Genomic DNA, 14,916 nt, shown 5'->3' with positions numbered 1-14,916 from the left:
ATAAAAACATTAAAATAACAACACAACCACAGATTAGCCAAATTATATAGAATAGAACAGCAGTAGAAGCAAGTAAAATTATCAGAGGTAATCAAATAAAACCTTCTATAAAAAGCCTTCTGAAAGAAGAAGGTCCTAACCATTCAGATGAAGATGGAAAGCAAGTGTTCATGTCTGATTTCCCTGGAAATGGAATTCTACAGTCGTGCTGCTGCTCAAAAGGCCAACTCTCTGGTACTCACCATCTGAATTACTGTTAACGGCAGACTAGAGAGGCAGGGCCACTGAGGCCGAGCTTTGGATCCAGGCAGTTCCATATTGGAGAAGATGGGCCTTAGGTGGGGCAAAATGGATTTGAGCTTGGAATGAGAAAACTGTGTATGCTTCTCTGTTTTGCCTGGCAGTTGTGGTTCATGTGCTCTGTGATTTTTCTTGATCACATGGGCTGAGCCTCAAGAAATCACAGGCCCAGTATAGCAACCCATTCCTTTTTAAGGGGAGAATGGTGATTGTATATTATTTTTTTAATAGTCAAAGGTCAACATCACATCAGAACACATTGCATTGATACTTTTTCATCTTTTCACACACACACAGCAGGGTGAAGTAGACTGTTGGCCCTTGCCTTGTCCAGAAATGGAGTGTGAATTCAGCGTACTCCCTGAGAATGAGTGTTGCCCTCACTGTATCACTGACCCCTGTCAGGCAGACACCATTCGGAATGATATCACCAAGACTTGTCTGGATGAAACTAATGTGGTGCGCTTTACTGGATCTTCTTGGATTAAGCATGGCACAGAATGCACCCTCTGCCAATGCAAGGTAGAAGAGAATGAAAATCATACTATCAAAGCACTTTTCTAGCTGGTTTTATGGTTTGTAAATATTTAATGGGTTTAGTCTAGTCATGAGATGTCTGTTTATATACTTTTAATAGAGAACATCCTATTTTGTTAGCATCAGTTTTTTCTGACAAGAGAGTGGAGCAGTCAAGAACCAGAATAATGGGTTAGATGTACAGGCAGAACAGAAATCTCATAGTCCATGTGCTATGTGACCTTAGTGGGGAAAGCAGCAAACAGCCTGTGATGGCTGATCTTGCTGTCACCCCCCCCCCATTGCCATTGGAATATACTTAAAGATACCAAATGATTTTCTGATATCTGTAAGCTATATCATCCTACCAACCAAAATGCTTTCTGTCGAGAGAAAGAACTACCAAACAGTCTTGAAACTTTATAATGGTGAAACACTTTTATGTTCTGGAGTGGCAGAAATGGAAATACTGCTGTTGCTTCCTTGCTTTAAAGAGAAGGAAATGGAATGCACATGATAATTTGGGTCTTTAGTATTCCTCAGGGTCAAGAAGAAACATTTATCTCAGGAAGAATGATGGCTGGCTAAAAGCTTACATGAATCCTGCAGCCTTAAAAAAAAAAAAAAGACACAAGGGAAAGGCTATTGGAATAAACTACCATCACCCAAATCCCAAACATAAATATACATGTGAGGTAAATTGCATTTGGTACTGAACTCACAGAAGTATTAATACTCCCCCACCCCCCCCACACACCTGATTTCTATAAATAGAGCAAAATTAGCTAAGCAGAAGACCACGTCTTTCCAATAATTTCAAGGACATTATGTCATCCATGCAGCTGAGTTTATGAAATGTAACTTAGAAATAAGTCCCATATCATTCAGTAAAGTTTACTCCCCAGCAAGTTGCTTAGTATTACAGCCTATCCATAGACATTTATCTAAATTCCCCTCTCCTGTTTGGGTCTCCTCTACAGACTCAGAGATTATGGGTTACTTTTGCCCAATAGAGTAAAGTACTGTTTATAAAAATCATGCACTGCTCTTACTACTACAACAAATATTTATATACCACTCTTCAATTAAAGTGCACAAAACGGTGTACATAAATAAGATGGTCCTACTCTCCGTCCCCAAAGGGCTCACAATCTAAAAAGAAACATAAGGCAGATACCAGCAACAGCCACTGGAGGGATCCTGTGCTGAGCTGTGCTCTTATATTTATCATTGATAACCAAAGATGTAGTCACAAATTCAGAAGTGCGTGCACTCTCCGTGGCAGCCCCCATAACCACACCCACCCTGACAGCCATGCCCCATGGCCACACCCATCCCAGTGGCCACGCCTTTCACTTAGATAGATGCAATAATTTGGGAGCTCTGTTACAAGAATTCAAGGGTCTTGTAAACTCTTGGGAATGTACTAGAATGAATGAAAGGGGATGCCCACTGAAATGCACTGGTTCCTTCCAAATAACCATAGGAATGCATGGAGTTGCATTCCAACAGCCATTTGGGAATTCAATGCATTCCATGGCCATTTGGAAGGAGCCAGTGCATTTCAGTGGGTTTTCCCCGTCATTCATTTTAGGGTGTCCTGACACTAGTCCACATAGGACTTGCATACTGATGGTCCCAGGTTCAGTCCCTGGCAGCATCTCCAGAAAGGGTTGGAAAGACTCCTGTCTGAAACCGCGGCCACTAGTGGCAGACAGTAGTGTAGACAACACTGAGCTAGATGATCCAAAGGTCTGACTTGGTATAAGACAGCTTCTTATGCTCCTAAGACAGGAGGGATGGTAATAAATGGTTGGAATAGCAAGAGCAGCACATTATTTCTGCATAGAAAGCCAAAGGCTGTGCATCCCTACTGAGACGCTGGAGGGGAAAAAGTAACAGGGTTGCGTCCCTGCGCCACTGTGATAACACATGGTCAGTAGAACCACTACTGATTAACATGTTAGTAAGTAGAACAAAGTAGTGTATTTTGAAGTGCAAACTCTAAGGACTGGTTCACAAAAGCAAGACAGGTACTTTTAGTCTTAATGTCATCCTTCACCGTAGAATCACTTTTTGACTGTAGAATCACAAAGGGGTTTCAGTGTGAACCAAGCATAAGATGGCTACCTCCAGGTTACATTTTCTTGATTGCAAAGACAATTCTGTTAGTACCATCATTTGTGCAGAAGTTGGCACTGACCACTGATGAATATATTGCATTACAACCTGTTTCACACTTATTTCACCGTGGAAGAGCATATACAGGAATGGCTGGGGCATGTTATTTGGAGAGAGACCGATAGAGAGAGCTGCTTATAAACATGTGTAAACTAAATTTACATCATACGTTGGTTTGTTCCTTAAAGTGATATATAGTGGTTTTTCTAGAGTGAGTGCATACATTTGTTCCTTGAAATAGAATGTCTGTTATTTCTGTCTTAAAATAATACTTCTGCAAGTATTTTATGTCTGCATTTTAAAAAGTTGCTTCAAATTAAACTAATACCATAGTACTCTTTGTATAGTGTAGCAGAGTAGAATAGAATATTAATGCCTTGGTACAAAGTGTCTCATTTGTATAGCTTCATCCTGCTGTCTTCTTAAAGTGCATCACATAGAAGGTCAAAGCTGCAGGATAAGCCTCTCTAGTCATGCTACAGCAAAATAGGTTTACACAAAATCCTTCAAGAATTCAGAAAGGCCAGGCATCAGCTAAAGCTGCCTTAGGCACAAAACCACTTGAAATTGAAAGTAGAAAAAGCAAACGCTAGGATTGCTGCCATGGTTTTCTAGTATCCTGTCCTGCAACAAGTCAAGAAAGTCAAAGACAAGTAGACTAAATGCAATCCTTAGCAAACTTGTTGTAGTTGTAAGGCTAGAACCACATGCCTTTCTCAAGACAGGATGTCCACCTAAAATGGCAGTCCCATGCAAGTTCGTTTCTCTTCCTATAATGTGGGGAAATATACAACTCAGTGATGTTGCAACTGTTTTTCGGCAGCTCCATCTCAATAGTAACTTGTAGTTCCATCATAATTTCTATTGCAAACAATGGGTGGATTCACACATAATGCAGCAAGTAAGGTTGCCATGAACCACTGGTTCCCCATAAGCATGTGCTCCTGGCAAGAGCCACTACTTCTGAGCCAGTTGGTCTTTCAAACCCAGAAATGTCAGATTATCCTGCAGCACTTCCCTCTGGAAACTCGACATCTGTAACCTAGATTTGGTTATAGATGGGTTGCTGGAAGAAAGTTCTGCAGGATAACCCAGCATTTCTGGGTTTGGATGACACGACTGTCAAAGAAGTAGCAGCTCTTGGGGAACCGGCAGTTTGCAACAACCTTACTTGCCACATTATGTACGAACCTGCCTGATGAAACTTATGTCTAAGCAAAAATGGTTAGGATTGGCACGTAAGTGCCTGTAGTTGGCTAAAGTGCAAGTTTAAATGCAAACATGCATTTAAAAGCATGTTTGTCAAATTTATTGCTGTATTTTCTCACCTTTCTATATTAACTGTACTGTAAAAGAGCCAGGCTGAGAAAGAGAAGGAAAACTAATTGTATCACCCTTCCCTGAATATTCTGAGGAAATGTCCATCTGATTCAGAAACACAACTTAATTTTGACTTCAGCACGTCAAACATCAACTCAGATGTAGGGATGTGCAAAATTGATTTTTTTCAATTTGTTTGGAGCTTGAATCAAATCAGCCAGATTTGTTTCGAGCCCAAATCTGACCCCTGAATTTAATTTGAATCTATTCTGGAGAAGGGTGTCAGGGGAGAAGCAGAGTAGGTTGGGTGGTAGCACCCAATGGGTAGCAGCTACCATCACCCAAATCCCAAAGAAATCAACCAAAGGGGTGATTTTTTAAAAGAAGTTTTGAAGTTTAAGTGGTTTTATTTTTTCTTCCATAGGGAATAATGGGGATTGAGTAGTCCCAATACCTCCGTGGGTGGCGCCAGGGTGGCCCAAAGCAGGTTGTGGTGTAGTGCAAATGGGGTGCCAACCACTCTGCATACCACAAGCCCATGGGCTACAGGGTTTTGTTCTTATTTTCAGTTTTTGAAGTGTTCCGAGAGTGGATTCTTTGGTGCAAAACGATTCTTTGGTCATCATTCATTTGGTGGTGGTATCTCTTCTCTTGTCTTCTCTTCAGTTCAGTCTTCTCCTTTTCTTCTCTTCAGATTGGGGGGGGGGGGTGTCAGGGCAGTTGGGCAGCCACCTAGGGGCAAAAGCCAGGGAAATTAAAAATAAATTGGGGGGGGCGGTTTCTGGTGGCCAAAGGAGCCCCCTCTTTCCACAGATCAGGCAGGCAGTAATTTCTCTCTCAGCAGCAGGAAAGGGGGGGGGGAGAATCTCTTTTCTTTTCCTCAATCTTCAAGGGTGAGCAAGAGCAGCAGCAGAATCCAAGGAAGGAAGGCAAGGCAAAGCAAGCAACAGCTCTTCTCTGGCTCTCTCTCTCTCTCGCTCTCTCTCCTCCCATGAGGCAGAATGGTGACTGTAGCCCTCCTTAAGTACATTTGAAAATCCTTCCATCTGCCTCCCCCCTACCCTTGTCCCTTCCCCTTAGCCAATGCAGGCACAGTTAAGCCTGGCAACACAAGATCTGAATGGAAACAAGCCAACCTGGAACCAAGCGAGATTCACCAGTGAATCATACACACTTGTAAGTCATAAATCTGAAGCTTGGAGGGTGGGATTTTCAAAAACTTTTGCAGGCACACAAAATTGAGAGCGATTGAGATAGCAACAAAATGGTGGTCCAAGTCTCTGGATTTATTCATGTCCAAATCTAGGCGCTTTGACTTGGACCTGAATCTAGCCAATGGACCACAGGGGCAATTTCTTCTGTCTCCAAATCTCCTGAACCAGCTAGATTCAGATACAAATCAATTTGTACCTGAATTGATTCACACATCCCTACTCATATGCATGTATATGGATCAGGCTGTGTCATCAGGAGAAACATAAATAACAGCCCTGTTCATAAGCCATTGAAACCAAGTTACATGAATGAAAGCTTATTTAGTCTTGTTTGCTGGAATTCATAGCCTAATTTACAAGTCTATTAAACCAAAGCATGTGGATTTAAGCTAATTTAAAATCTTAGTACTTCAGTTGAATTAGCTTCTAGACCTGGCTAATTGTCTCTTGTGTATCTGTACTTGAGCTAAAGTGAATTATGCAGTCATTTGAAAGTCATTGCCCCACTTTGATTAATCCACAGCTTTAGTTAATGTAAATGCTGCCTAAGCCAGGCTTGTGATAAGCCTTGTCCTGGCTGGTCACCTTTGGCAAGTAAGACTCACTTCCAAGTGTCCAGGCAAGAACACTTTTGTAAACTGCAAAACAGTTGAATTTTTTTTTAAAAAAAGTCAGTTGTCTCTTGGTAATAGTGCACTGCAGTTTCACTACTGAGGCAGCTTGCTCATCAGAACCACTGGCTGCTGCTGTGAGATAGTTGAGGGCCCAAGGGCATTCATGCTCTTACTTGTAAGCAACGGAGGCAGAGGCACCCTCATTCAGCAGCGTATGTGCGTCTGACTGTTTGGATGCCCCTGGAGCTTTTTCACACAGGGCTTTTAGTTCACATCTGCCCTGGAATGTAGGGATGTGCATGGAACCGGTCCGGTGCTCCTTTTTTGGAGCGGCTAACTGGTCCAAAGGTCCTGTGTTTGAGCCAGTTTGGAGGGCGGGGTCACTTTAAGAGACAGGGAAGGTGCATCCTACCTGCCCATCCCTGCCCCAATTCTTTCCCCTGCCGGTGCTCTCCTAAACAGCATGGGTGCAGGGCTGCAGCGTTCCTGCTTGCAGCCCCATTCATCTTTGTCACGCCCATGGCGTGCACATTGGCCATGAGTGTGGCAGCGCTTAATGGGGCTTAAGCAGGAACGCCGCAGTCCTGCACCTACGCTGTTTAGAAGAGCACCGGTGGGGGGAAAACAGTGGGACAGGGATGGGCAAATAGGAAGCACCTTCCCTGTCCCTTAAAGTGACCCCCCCACACACACACACACATACACCCTCTCGGGAGTGCACAGACCAGTTCAGGGCACATCCCTACCAGAATGGAGGGTGTGCGCTCACATATTAGCCAGATTTACCCCGAAGACCCTGCAAGCTACCAGGGAGCACTTCATACATGATTCAGGTTTTTCATTGTGTGTTAGAGTGTCTCCCAATTTATATCCGGGGTAAAAAAAAATCCGCTTTTTGCGTCAGATTTTTTCTATTATTTTTTTGCTCGCAGTTTTTTTTTAACTCACAGTAAAGCCTCGCAGTAAACTTGCGGTAAATCTTGCTGTCTGAAAATGCTTCTGGCATGACAATAAGCTGTTGGTGTCAGCAAGGGCACCTGGCCAATCAGCCACCATGTAATTGCACAGAGCTGAGTGATTCACCCCCTGCCTCTTCCACCATTTACAGGTAAGGGGCATGCATTTCCTCCTTTCCTCAGTTGCTCCTCAGCAGCATCCAATAATTCTAGCTAGCAAACTAGCTAACCAGCCACTGCAGTGAGTGAACAGCTCCAGGAATTCATGTACAAAGAATGCAGGTGGGATGGAGGTGGCAGGTTCCAGTCTTGACCTATATGCATTCATTAGAGAACCTCTGCAGATACGGCTGTATATGTGGAGGGCTCCCCTCAGGCATTTGAATGAAGACGCATATGTCAGGGTGGAGCCTCAACCCTGAGACCTCCTCCTGTGTACTCCATTGCACATGGCTGAACACTTGGAAAGAGCTCCAGTGCTCTCTGTTTAGGTCAATATTCACTAGGCAGTGATGTGAAATCCTCAGGTTCCTTTCAACTGGCACATCAGACAGAACTGCACATAGAACGATTTGACAGCAAGTTCAGGTGTGTTCATTTTCTTGTATTAGAGCGCTGCTCCAGGTACACATGATAAATGCTTATGTTGATTTTAGACAAAATTGTATGAAATGTTGTAAATATCTTTCTCTTCTTTTCTCCAGAATGGGCATGTTTGTTGTTCAGTGGATCCACAGTGCCTTCAGGAACTGTGAAGCTAATGATCATCTATTGCGGGCAGTTTCTGGTTAAAGAATTTTCCTTCACAAAAAGACTTGTAGACCAAAAATTGTATAAAGCCAAAACTGAAGCAAGATCCGTTTTGTCCAATTAAAGTGCAGAAATGCTTTGAATTGAATGAGCTGTCAGTTTCCTCGGTCCAAGTGAAATGTGTAAGACTAGGAACAACTTCAGATGTATAAACCTGTGTTTGGATGTGAAGTTCAATTTCTGGTTTCATTTTGTGTTTGACATCATTATGTAATATATTGGACTAGAGACAGATTGACAAATTGTGCATAAAGATGTCAAAACCTTCAAGCAGCTAAAAGCTTTCTGGAGCTTTGAATATACACTTCATCCATGGCCACAGATATATTTTTTTTAACATAACAGTATTTATGTTCTACACCAGTTTGTTTGATTACTCACTGCAGAATTTGCCAGAAATCTGAATTAAGAAGAATCTTTGGAAATGCAGAGTTTTGCAGCAATGTAAAAACCTGATTCAATTTACTGTAAAAACAATGCACAGGCATGACTAATTAATTAATGTTTTCTGATGGGAGAAGTCATCTATATTTCCTTGTTTGACTGCACTTATTTCTTGAATTTGTTCAGTATAAGCTCGTTCTTGTGCAAAATTTAAATAAATATTTCTCTTACCTTATATTTTTTAGTATCTTGCAATGTTTGTGGATTATAGGATGCATTCAGTAATGGTGTATTTACTTTTTGTAAGAATTTCTTTTTGTATTTTGTAAGTAAATCCTCTTACTTAAGGTATTGATAAAACAGAGAGTGCAAATCACCAAGATTTGGAGGTTTCACCTCCTGTGAAATCAAACTTTGCATTACAGCAGTGTTTAGGAAAAGCTTTCTTCATGGAGGAAACTTGCAGTGCAATCCTGAGAAGCACGTTTCACTGTGTTCAATGGGGCTTACTTTCTAGGTAAGTACAATATAGGATTGCAGTTTTACAGAAAGGCTTCCAGGCTCTCAAAACCATCTCACAAGCTGCTCTGATCCCTGGAGAGTTTGCACAGACCATTTTAGCATTCACCGTCGATATCTGTTACTATTTTTCCTACTCTTTTTACTGTCCGCCTGTGAATTGGCATACAACTCTTTTCTACAAAGTCCAAGGCTTTCTATGAGACAATATTTATAGACTTGTGTTTATAGAAAAGAGCTCAATGAAAGCATTGTATCCAGTAACTGAGGGTGAGTAGCTGACCAATGTGTAGGGCCGAAACATAGAATTCAGGCTAGCTGGTAATTACAACAAAGATAAAGAAAGATCTAAAATATTAAGAAACAAAAAGAATGTAACATTTTGCTGTGAACCATCAAAGCTATGAAACTTTTCAGATGGATTCCCCCCCCCCTTTTTGCTCTTCAAGACCTTGTCTATAAATAATGGATACTCAAGGGATTTTGTTTTATCCACAGATTCTGTCAAGCAGCAATCAGTGTTCTTCAAGAAGTAATGCAGGCTCCTTGAAAACAGAGCTGCTTTTATGCAGCATTTTCCTGTCTGCTAATAACTGTCAGGGGATCATGTTTTTGCCCTTAGATACTCAGACGCAATGACAGTTGTCTTCAGTGGAAGTTGTGGGATATGCGATGGATATGCAAGGGCCTAATTTGACAGCAGACAATACTGTTTAGGGATCATGTTGTGATTTTATTACGAGATGTGTTTAGTTAGTACCATGAGACAAAAGGGAAACTGACATTCTAGTTCAGAGAGGGAAGAGTTGTTGAAAGTTGTGGATCCCATGAAACTAACATCAGCAGGAATCAGGAACACTGGCTGACATGATACATAAGCCCTACATAGAAAGTAGGGCTTACAGAGCCATTGCTGCAGAGACAGAAGCAGTGGCAAGGCTGGTATGTGTTTCCCATTTGTGACAATGGGAGGAAATACAGTAGCCCTTCTAGTGTTACTGCTCGATCTCTCCTGGCTTCCTTCTCTGCAGCAGTGGCTCTGCAACTCACTCTGTGTCCCTAAGAACTGCTCATGTCAGCCAGTAACTATAGATAACTCCTGGATGCTCCTAAATAGTTGCTGCTTAAATCAGACTTGGATTGTGCTAAAAGAGGAAGGGCAAAATTGGTGTCAAAAAGTCTACAGCTTGCATGATGAACACTGGACTCAGGGTTCTCTTAGTTCTCAAGCTGAGAGCCTATGGGCAAATGAGAAAAGACTAAGGAAATGTTCAGTCTATCAATGCTCAAAGCTCCTAATTGTTTAGAACATCTTGTAAAATGGTTGATACATTTCAGAGACATCTCCCCATCGTCACTTAATGGCTCATCTGACCACTCAATTACTCAGATTTTCTTAACGCCCAGCTGACCTTGGTCTCAGAAGATACTAGGCTTAAGACCTAAATAACATGCAGAATGAAATACGTGTCTTCTTTAAACAATAGTGTTTAAGAGACGCTGATAGTGTTTGCTCCAGTTGATTATTCAAATGGTTAGAGTGCAGATGGTCTGTTGTGTTCTGCTGCAGGCGATCTTTCAATGCTGAGGTCTGTTTTTAACACTAGAATTCAGTAAATCCCATTAAAGAATCACCACCTTCTGGGGAATAACTGCTCAGAGTACACAGGCTTACTAATAACTATATGGACAAAAGGCCACCGTGGCATTTGTTGTCCATGAAACAAATTGGCAAAGGAAAACAGTATTTGTAGTAGGTACAACTTGCCCTTTTTACTGTAAATTTCTAGTAGCTATCAATTCCCCATGGATTAGACCAGGAAACCCAAGCCATCTCTCCCCCTCCCCTGTATTTTAAATGTTGACCCAGTGAGAGATTTGTAGTGCCGTGTTTACATCCATCCCATTCTTGAGATGTGGAGTGTATGGTTGAGTCCCACATATTGATCATGCTGCACAACACACCTATACTACTAATGTTAAAAAATGCTAAAGAAACATTTGGCTGATATCCTAAGTGCTGGTACACCATAAGATGCATTGGTGCTATGGGCAGGATTTACAGTACTTAACCTTGCACCAGCACTTGCATGGAGAGAACATTTTGACAACGGGCCCTTCCCCTGGAAGCCTTTGATGTCACCTGAAAAAGCATCCCTGAGGGCTGCATGGTACACAGGGACATATTTTGAGATGACACAGAAGACTTTCAGGGGAAGGGAAAATCATCAAAATTCATGCTCCCTAAGAGCATCAGTGCTCTTCCAAGTCTGAAACTTGTCCACAACAATGGTGCATCTCATAGAGCACCAGTGCATTATTTAGGATGACGGCCCCTGTATACCTCAGTCAGCCATACATTTAATAAATGGGCTTTTAAAAGAGGAGGAGAACTGGTCTTGTGGTAGCAAGCATGACTTGTTATCTTAGCTAAGCAGGGTCCACCCTGGCTGCATATGAATGGGAGACTAGAAGTGTGAGCACTGTAAGATATTCCCCTCAGGAGATGGAGCTGCTCTGGGAAGAGCAGAAGATTTCAAGTTCCCTCCCTGGCTTCTCCAAGATAGGGCTGAGAGAGATTCCTACCTGCATCCTTGGAGAAGCTGCTGCCAGTCTGTGAAGACAATACTGAGCTAGATAGACCAATGGTCTGACTCAGTATATGGCAGCTTCCTATGTTCCTAAAAGGAAGAACACCCATAAAACCATAAAGCATTCCATACTGTTATGGTCATACAAAGTGAAGAGCTTTTTCACTTTTCTCTTAAAAAAAATCATTAGATTTAATGGGCATTGCTGGCTAGGAGATAGTTCATTCGTTGAGCACTGATGACTTGTGATGGCTGGCAGCCACTGGTTCTGCTAAATACACTGGCTCACATGCTGCAGAAGGTAACACAAGCAGTTCTGAGCCACCTGCTCTACTGCAGGTGTCTAAAGCAATGCTTGCAGTATTGCAGCATTGCAGAACAGTTGTCAGTGGTAAGGTATCACTGCCCATTAGAAATAACTACATGCCCATTAAAATGCAACTCCATGCATGGAGTACTCATCACCAAGTGCTGCTGCCCTCCTCGAGCTGTTTACATGAATGCACACAGGTGCCAGTTAGGGATGTGCGAACCAGTTCGAATTTGAACCGGTTCGAATTTGAACCAGGGTGGTTCGAAGGTTCGAATTCGAACTGAACCAGCCATCAGGTTCGAGCTGCAGGTTTGAATTCGAACTGAACCAGGGGGTGGTTCAATTTGAACTGGTTTGAACTGGTTCGGACATCCAAAAATTGGTAGTATGGTAGCTGGCACCCAGGGGTACCTGCCACCCAAACCCTAAAGCAATTGGACACTCGTACAATTTTTTATGAATTTTTGAAAATTATTTTTATTTTTTGCTCATAGGGTATAATGGGACTCGAGCCAGGCCATTATACCGTATTGTGGAGCACCCATGGGTGCCAACAACCACCAAAACCCTGAATCAATCAGACAGTCCTAAGATTTTTAATGAATATTTGAAATATTTTCAATTATTTTTCTCATAGAGTATAATGGGATCGGAACCAGTTCATATCCCCTATTGTGGAGCACCTAGGGGCACAAAAGCGGGGTGGGTGGTAGACAGACAGGGGTGCCTACGACCCACAAAACCCCAAGGCAATTGGACACTCCTCTGATCATTGGTGAATTTTAAAATTATTTTTGAATTCCTCATAGGGAATAATTAGGATTGCAGCAAATGTATAGCTTCACGTCGGGGGCAAAGGGGTGTCCTAGAGCAGAGTGTGGTAAGTGGTAGTTCCTAGGGTGGGCGAGGAAGCTATCAGAATTATTTGAAAGGAATTGGGCAAAGGCTGATTTTTAAGTGATTTTTGAAGTTTACGCGACTTTAAGGTTTTTCTCCATAAAGAAGCATGGAGGTGTCAGCAAATGTATAGCTTCACGTCGGGGGCAAAGGGGTGGCCTAGAGCAAAGTGTGGTGGGTGGAAGTGCCCAAGGGGAGCCAGGTAGCTATCAGAATTATTTGAAAGGAATTGGGCAAAGGGCTGATTTTTGAGTGATTTTTGAAGTTTATGTGTCTTTAAGGTTAGCAGATGAAAGTGGATTCATGGTTTGTCATTGAAAATCTTATATGCTAGCAAAGAATCTACACTCAGAACACTTCAGAAACAACAAAACCCAGTACCCCATGGGTTAGCAACCCATGGGGGTGGTTGGCACCCTCTTTGCACTAGACCACCACTCACTCTGGGCCACCCCAGCACCCCACAAGTGGCTTTAAGGTTTTTCTCCATAGGGAAGAATGGAGGTTTCAGCAGCCCCATAACTGCACTTGGGGGGTGCTGGGGTGGCCCAGAGCGAGGGTGCCAACCACCTCCATGGGTTGCTAACCCATGGGGTACTGGGTTTTGTTGTTTCTGAAGTGTTCTGAGTGTAGATTATTTGCTAGCATATAAGATTTTCAATGACAAACCGTGAATCCACTCTCATCTGCTAACCTTAAAGACACATAAACTTCAAAAATCACTCAAAAATCAGCCCTTTGCCCAATTCCTTTCAAATAATTCTGATAGCTACCTGGCCCCCCTTGGGTACTTCCACCCACCACACTTTGCTCTAGGCCACCCCTTTGCCCCCGACGTGAAGCTATACATTTGCTGACACCTCCATGCTTCTTTATGGAGAAAAACCTTAAAGTCGCGTAAACTTCAAAAATCACTTAAAAATCAGCCTTTTGCCCAATTCCTTTCAAATAATTCTGATAGCTTCCTCGCCCACCTTGGGAAATACCACCCACCACACTCCCCTCTAGGACACCCCTTTCTCCCTGACGTGAAGCTATACATTTGCTGCAATCCTAATTATTCCCTATGAGGAATTCCAAAATAATTTTAAAATTCACCAATAATCAGAGGAGTGTTTGATTACCTTGGAACTTTGTGGATAGTAGGCACCCCGGGTTGTCTACCACCCACCCCACTTTTGTGCCCCTAGGTGCTCCACAATAGGGGATATGGGCTGGTTCGTGTCCCATTATACCCTATGAGAAAAATTATTAAAAATATTTCAAATATTCATAAAAAATGATAGGGGTGTCAGATTGCTTCAGGGTTTGCATGGTTGTTGGCACCCATGGGTGCTCCACAATAAGGAATAATGGGCTGGTTTGAGTCCCATTATACCCTATGAGAAAAAAATATAAATGATTTTCAAAAATTCATAAAATATTGTATGAGGGTCCGATTGCTTTGGGGTTTGGGTGGCAGGTACCCTTGGGTGCCAGCTACCATCCTACCAATTTTTGGATGTCCGAACCGGTTCAAAATGGTTCTAATTCGAACCAAACCAGGGGGAGGTTCGAGCAAAACCAAAACCGAACCACCCCCTCCTGGTTCGAACCTGGTTCGAATTCGAACTGAACCGGGCAAACCAGTTTGTGCACATCCCTAGTGCCAGTGCCCAAGCCATCCATGTCCCCTTGCACAGTATGTAAGCCAATATGTTCAGTTATTGAATCGTGCTAGATGTGTCAATGTGATGCAAAATTTATGAATGCATGAACAAAAATATTGCTTCTGGTGTTAAGGAGAAATAATGTTTGTGGATAACATGGAGCGTGGAATGCATGGTTTCTGAGGGAGGGGACATGAACATGTGGATCAGCCACATCACTCATAGGATTATCTGTGTCATGATAGTGAGGTGTGAAGTCACGCCATCACTTACCAACTTGACAGAAGCCTCTTCCAAAGGCCATTTTAAGACCTGGTTAAGAAGAGACTAACTTTGCCACACGAAATGTTTCCCAGGTTGATTTCCCCACAGGTCACGTTTTAGGAGAGACTTTTGTCCACATGAGTTCAGCGATCCTGAAAGCAAGGTTATCCCCATTCATTGCTCAGGAACTCACTAGCACGCTGCTGCTGTTTACTCCAGCCTAGGATGAATGGGTCCTGTTAAGAATAAAGTAATTTTTAGAAATCAATAATAAAGTATACCAGTTCAATTCTATGCAGAGTTGTGCACATCTAAGACAAGACAAATTGTGCATATGATTGGGATGCATGAATTTAATGAGATCTGGAGAACACATGTGGCTTTAAAA

General features: G+C 42.5%; 1 protein-coding gene across 7 annotated transcripts in view; it reads left to right on the top strand.

Annotated features, from left to right (window-relative positions):
* Positions 1-8,530, top strand: part of NELL2 (neural EGFL like 2) — a 224,322-nt gene extending 215,792 nt beyond the window's left edge. For 6 of the 7 annotated variants that reach the window (XM_053255341.1, XM_053255338.1, XM_053255342.1 and 3 more), the window contains 2 exons: positions 598-822; positions 7,806-8,530. In XM_053255341.1, coding sequence (XP_053111316.1) covers positions 598-822; positions 7,806-7,856 — 276 coding nt within the window. In that variant the 3' untranslated portion in view covers positions 7,857-8,530. The remainder of the gene's footprint in view (positions 1-597; positions 823-7,805) is intronic. The other variant, XM_053255344.1, reaches the window with a different exon arrangement.
* Positions 8,531-14,916: the final 6,386 nt, after the last annotated feature.

The sequence above is a fragment of the Hemicordylus capensis genome, chromosome 5 (assembly GCF_027244095.1).
Source record: "Hemicordylus capensis ecotype Gifberg chromosome 5, rHemCap1.1.pri, whole genome shotgun sequence".
In the NCBI taxonomy this organism is placed as follows: Eukaryota; Metazoa; Chordata; class Lepidosauria; order Squamata; family Cordylidae; genus Hemicordylus; species Hemicordylus capensis.
This window is presented reverse-complemented; position numbering and strand designations above follow the sequence as displayed.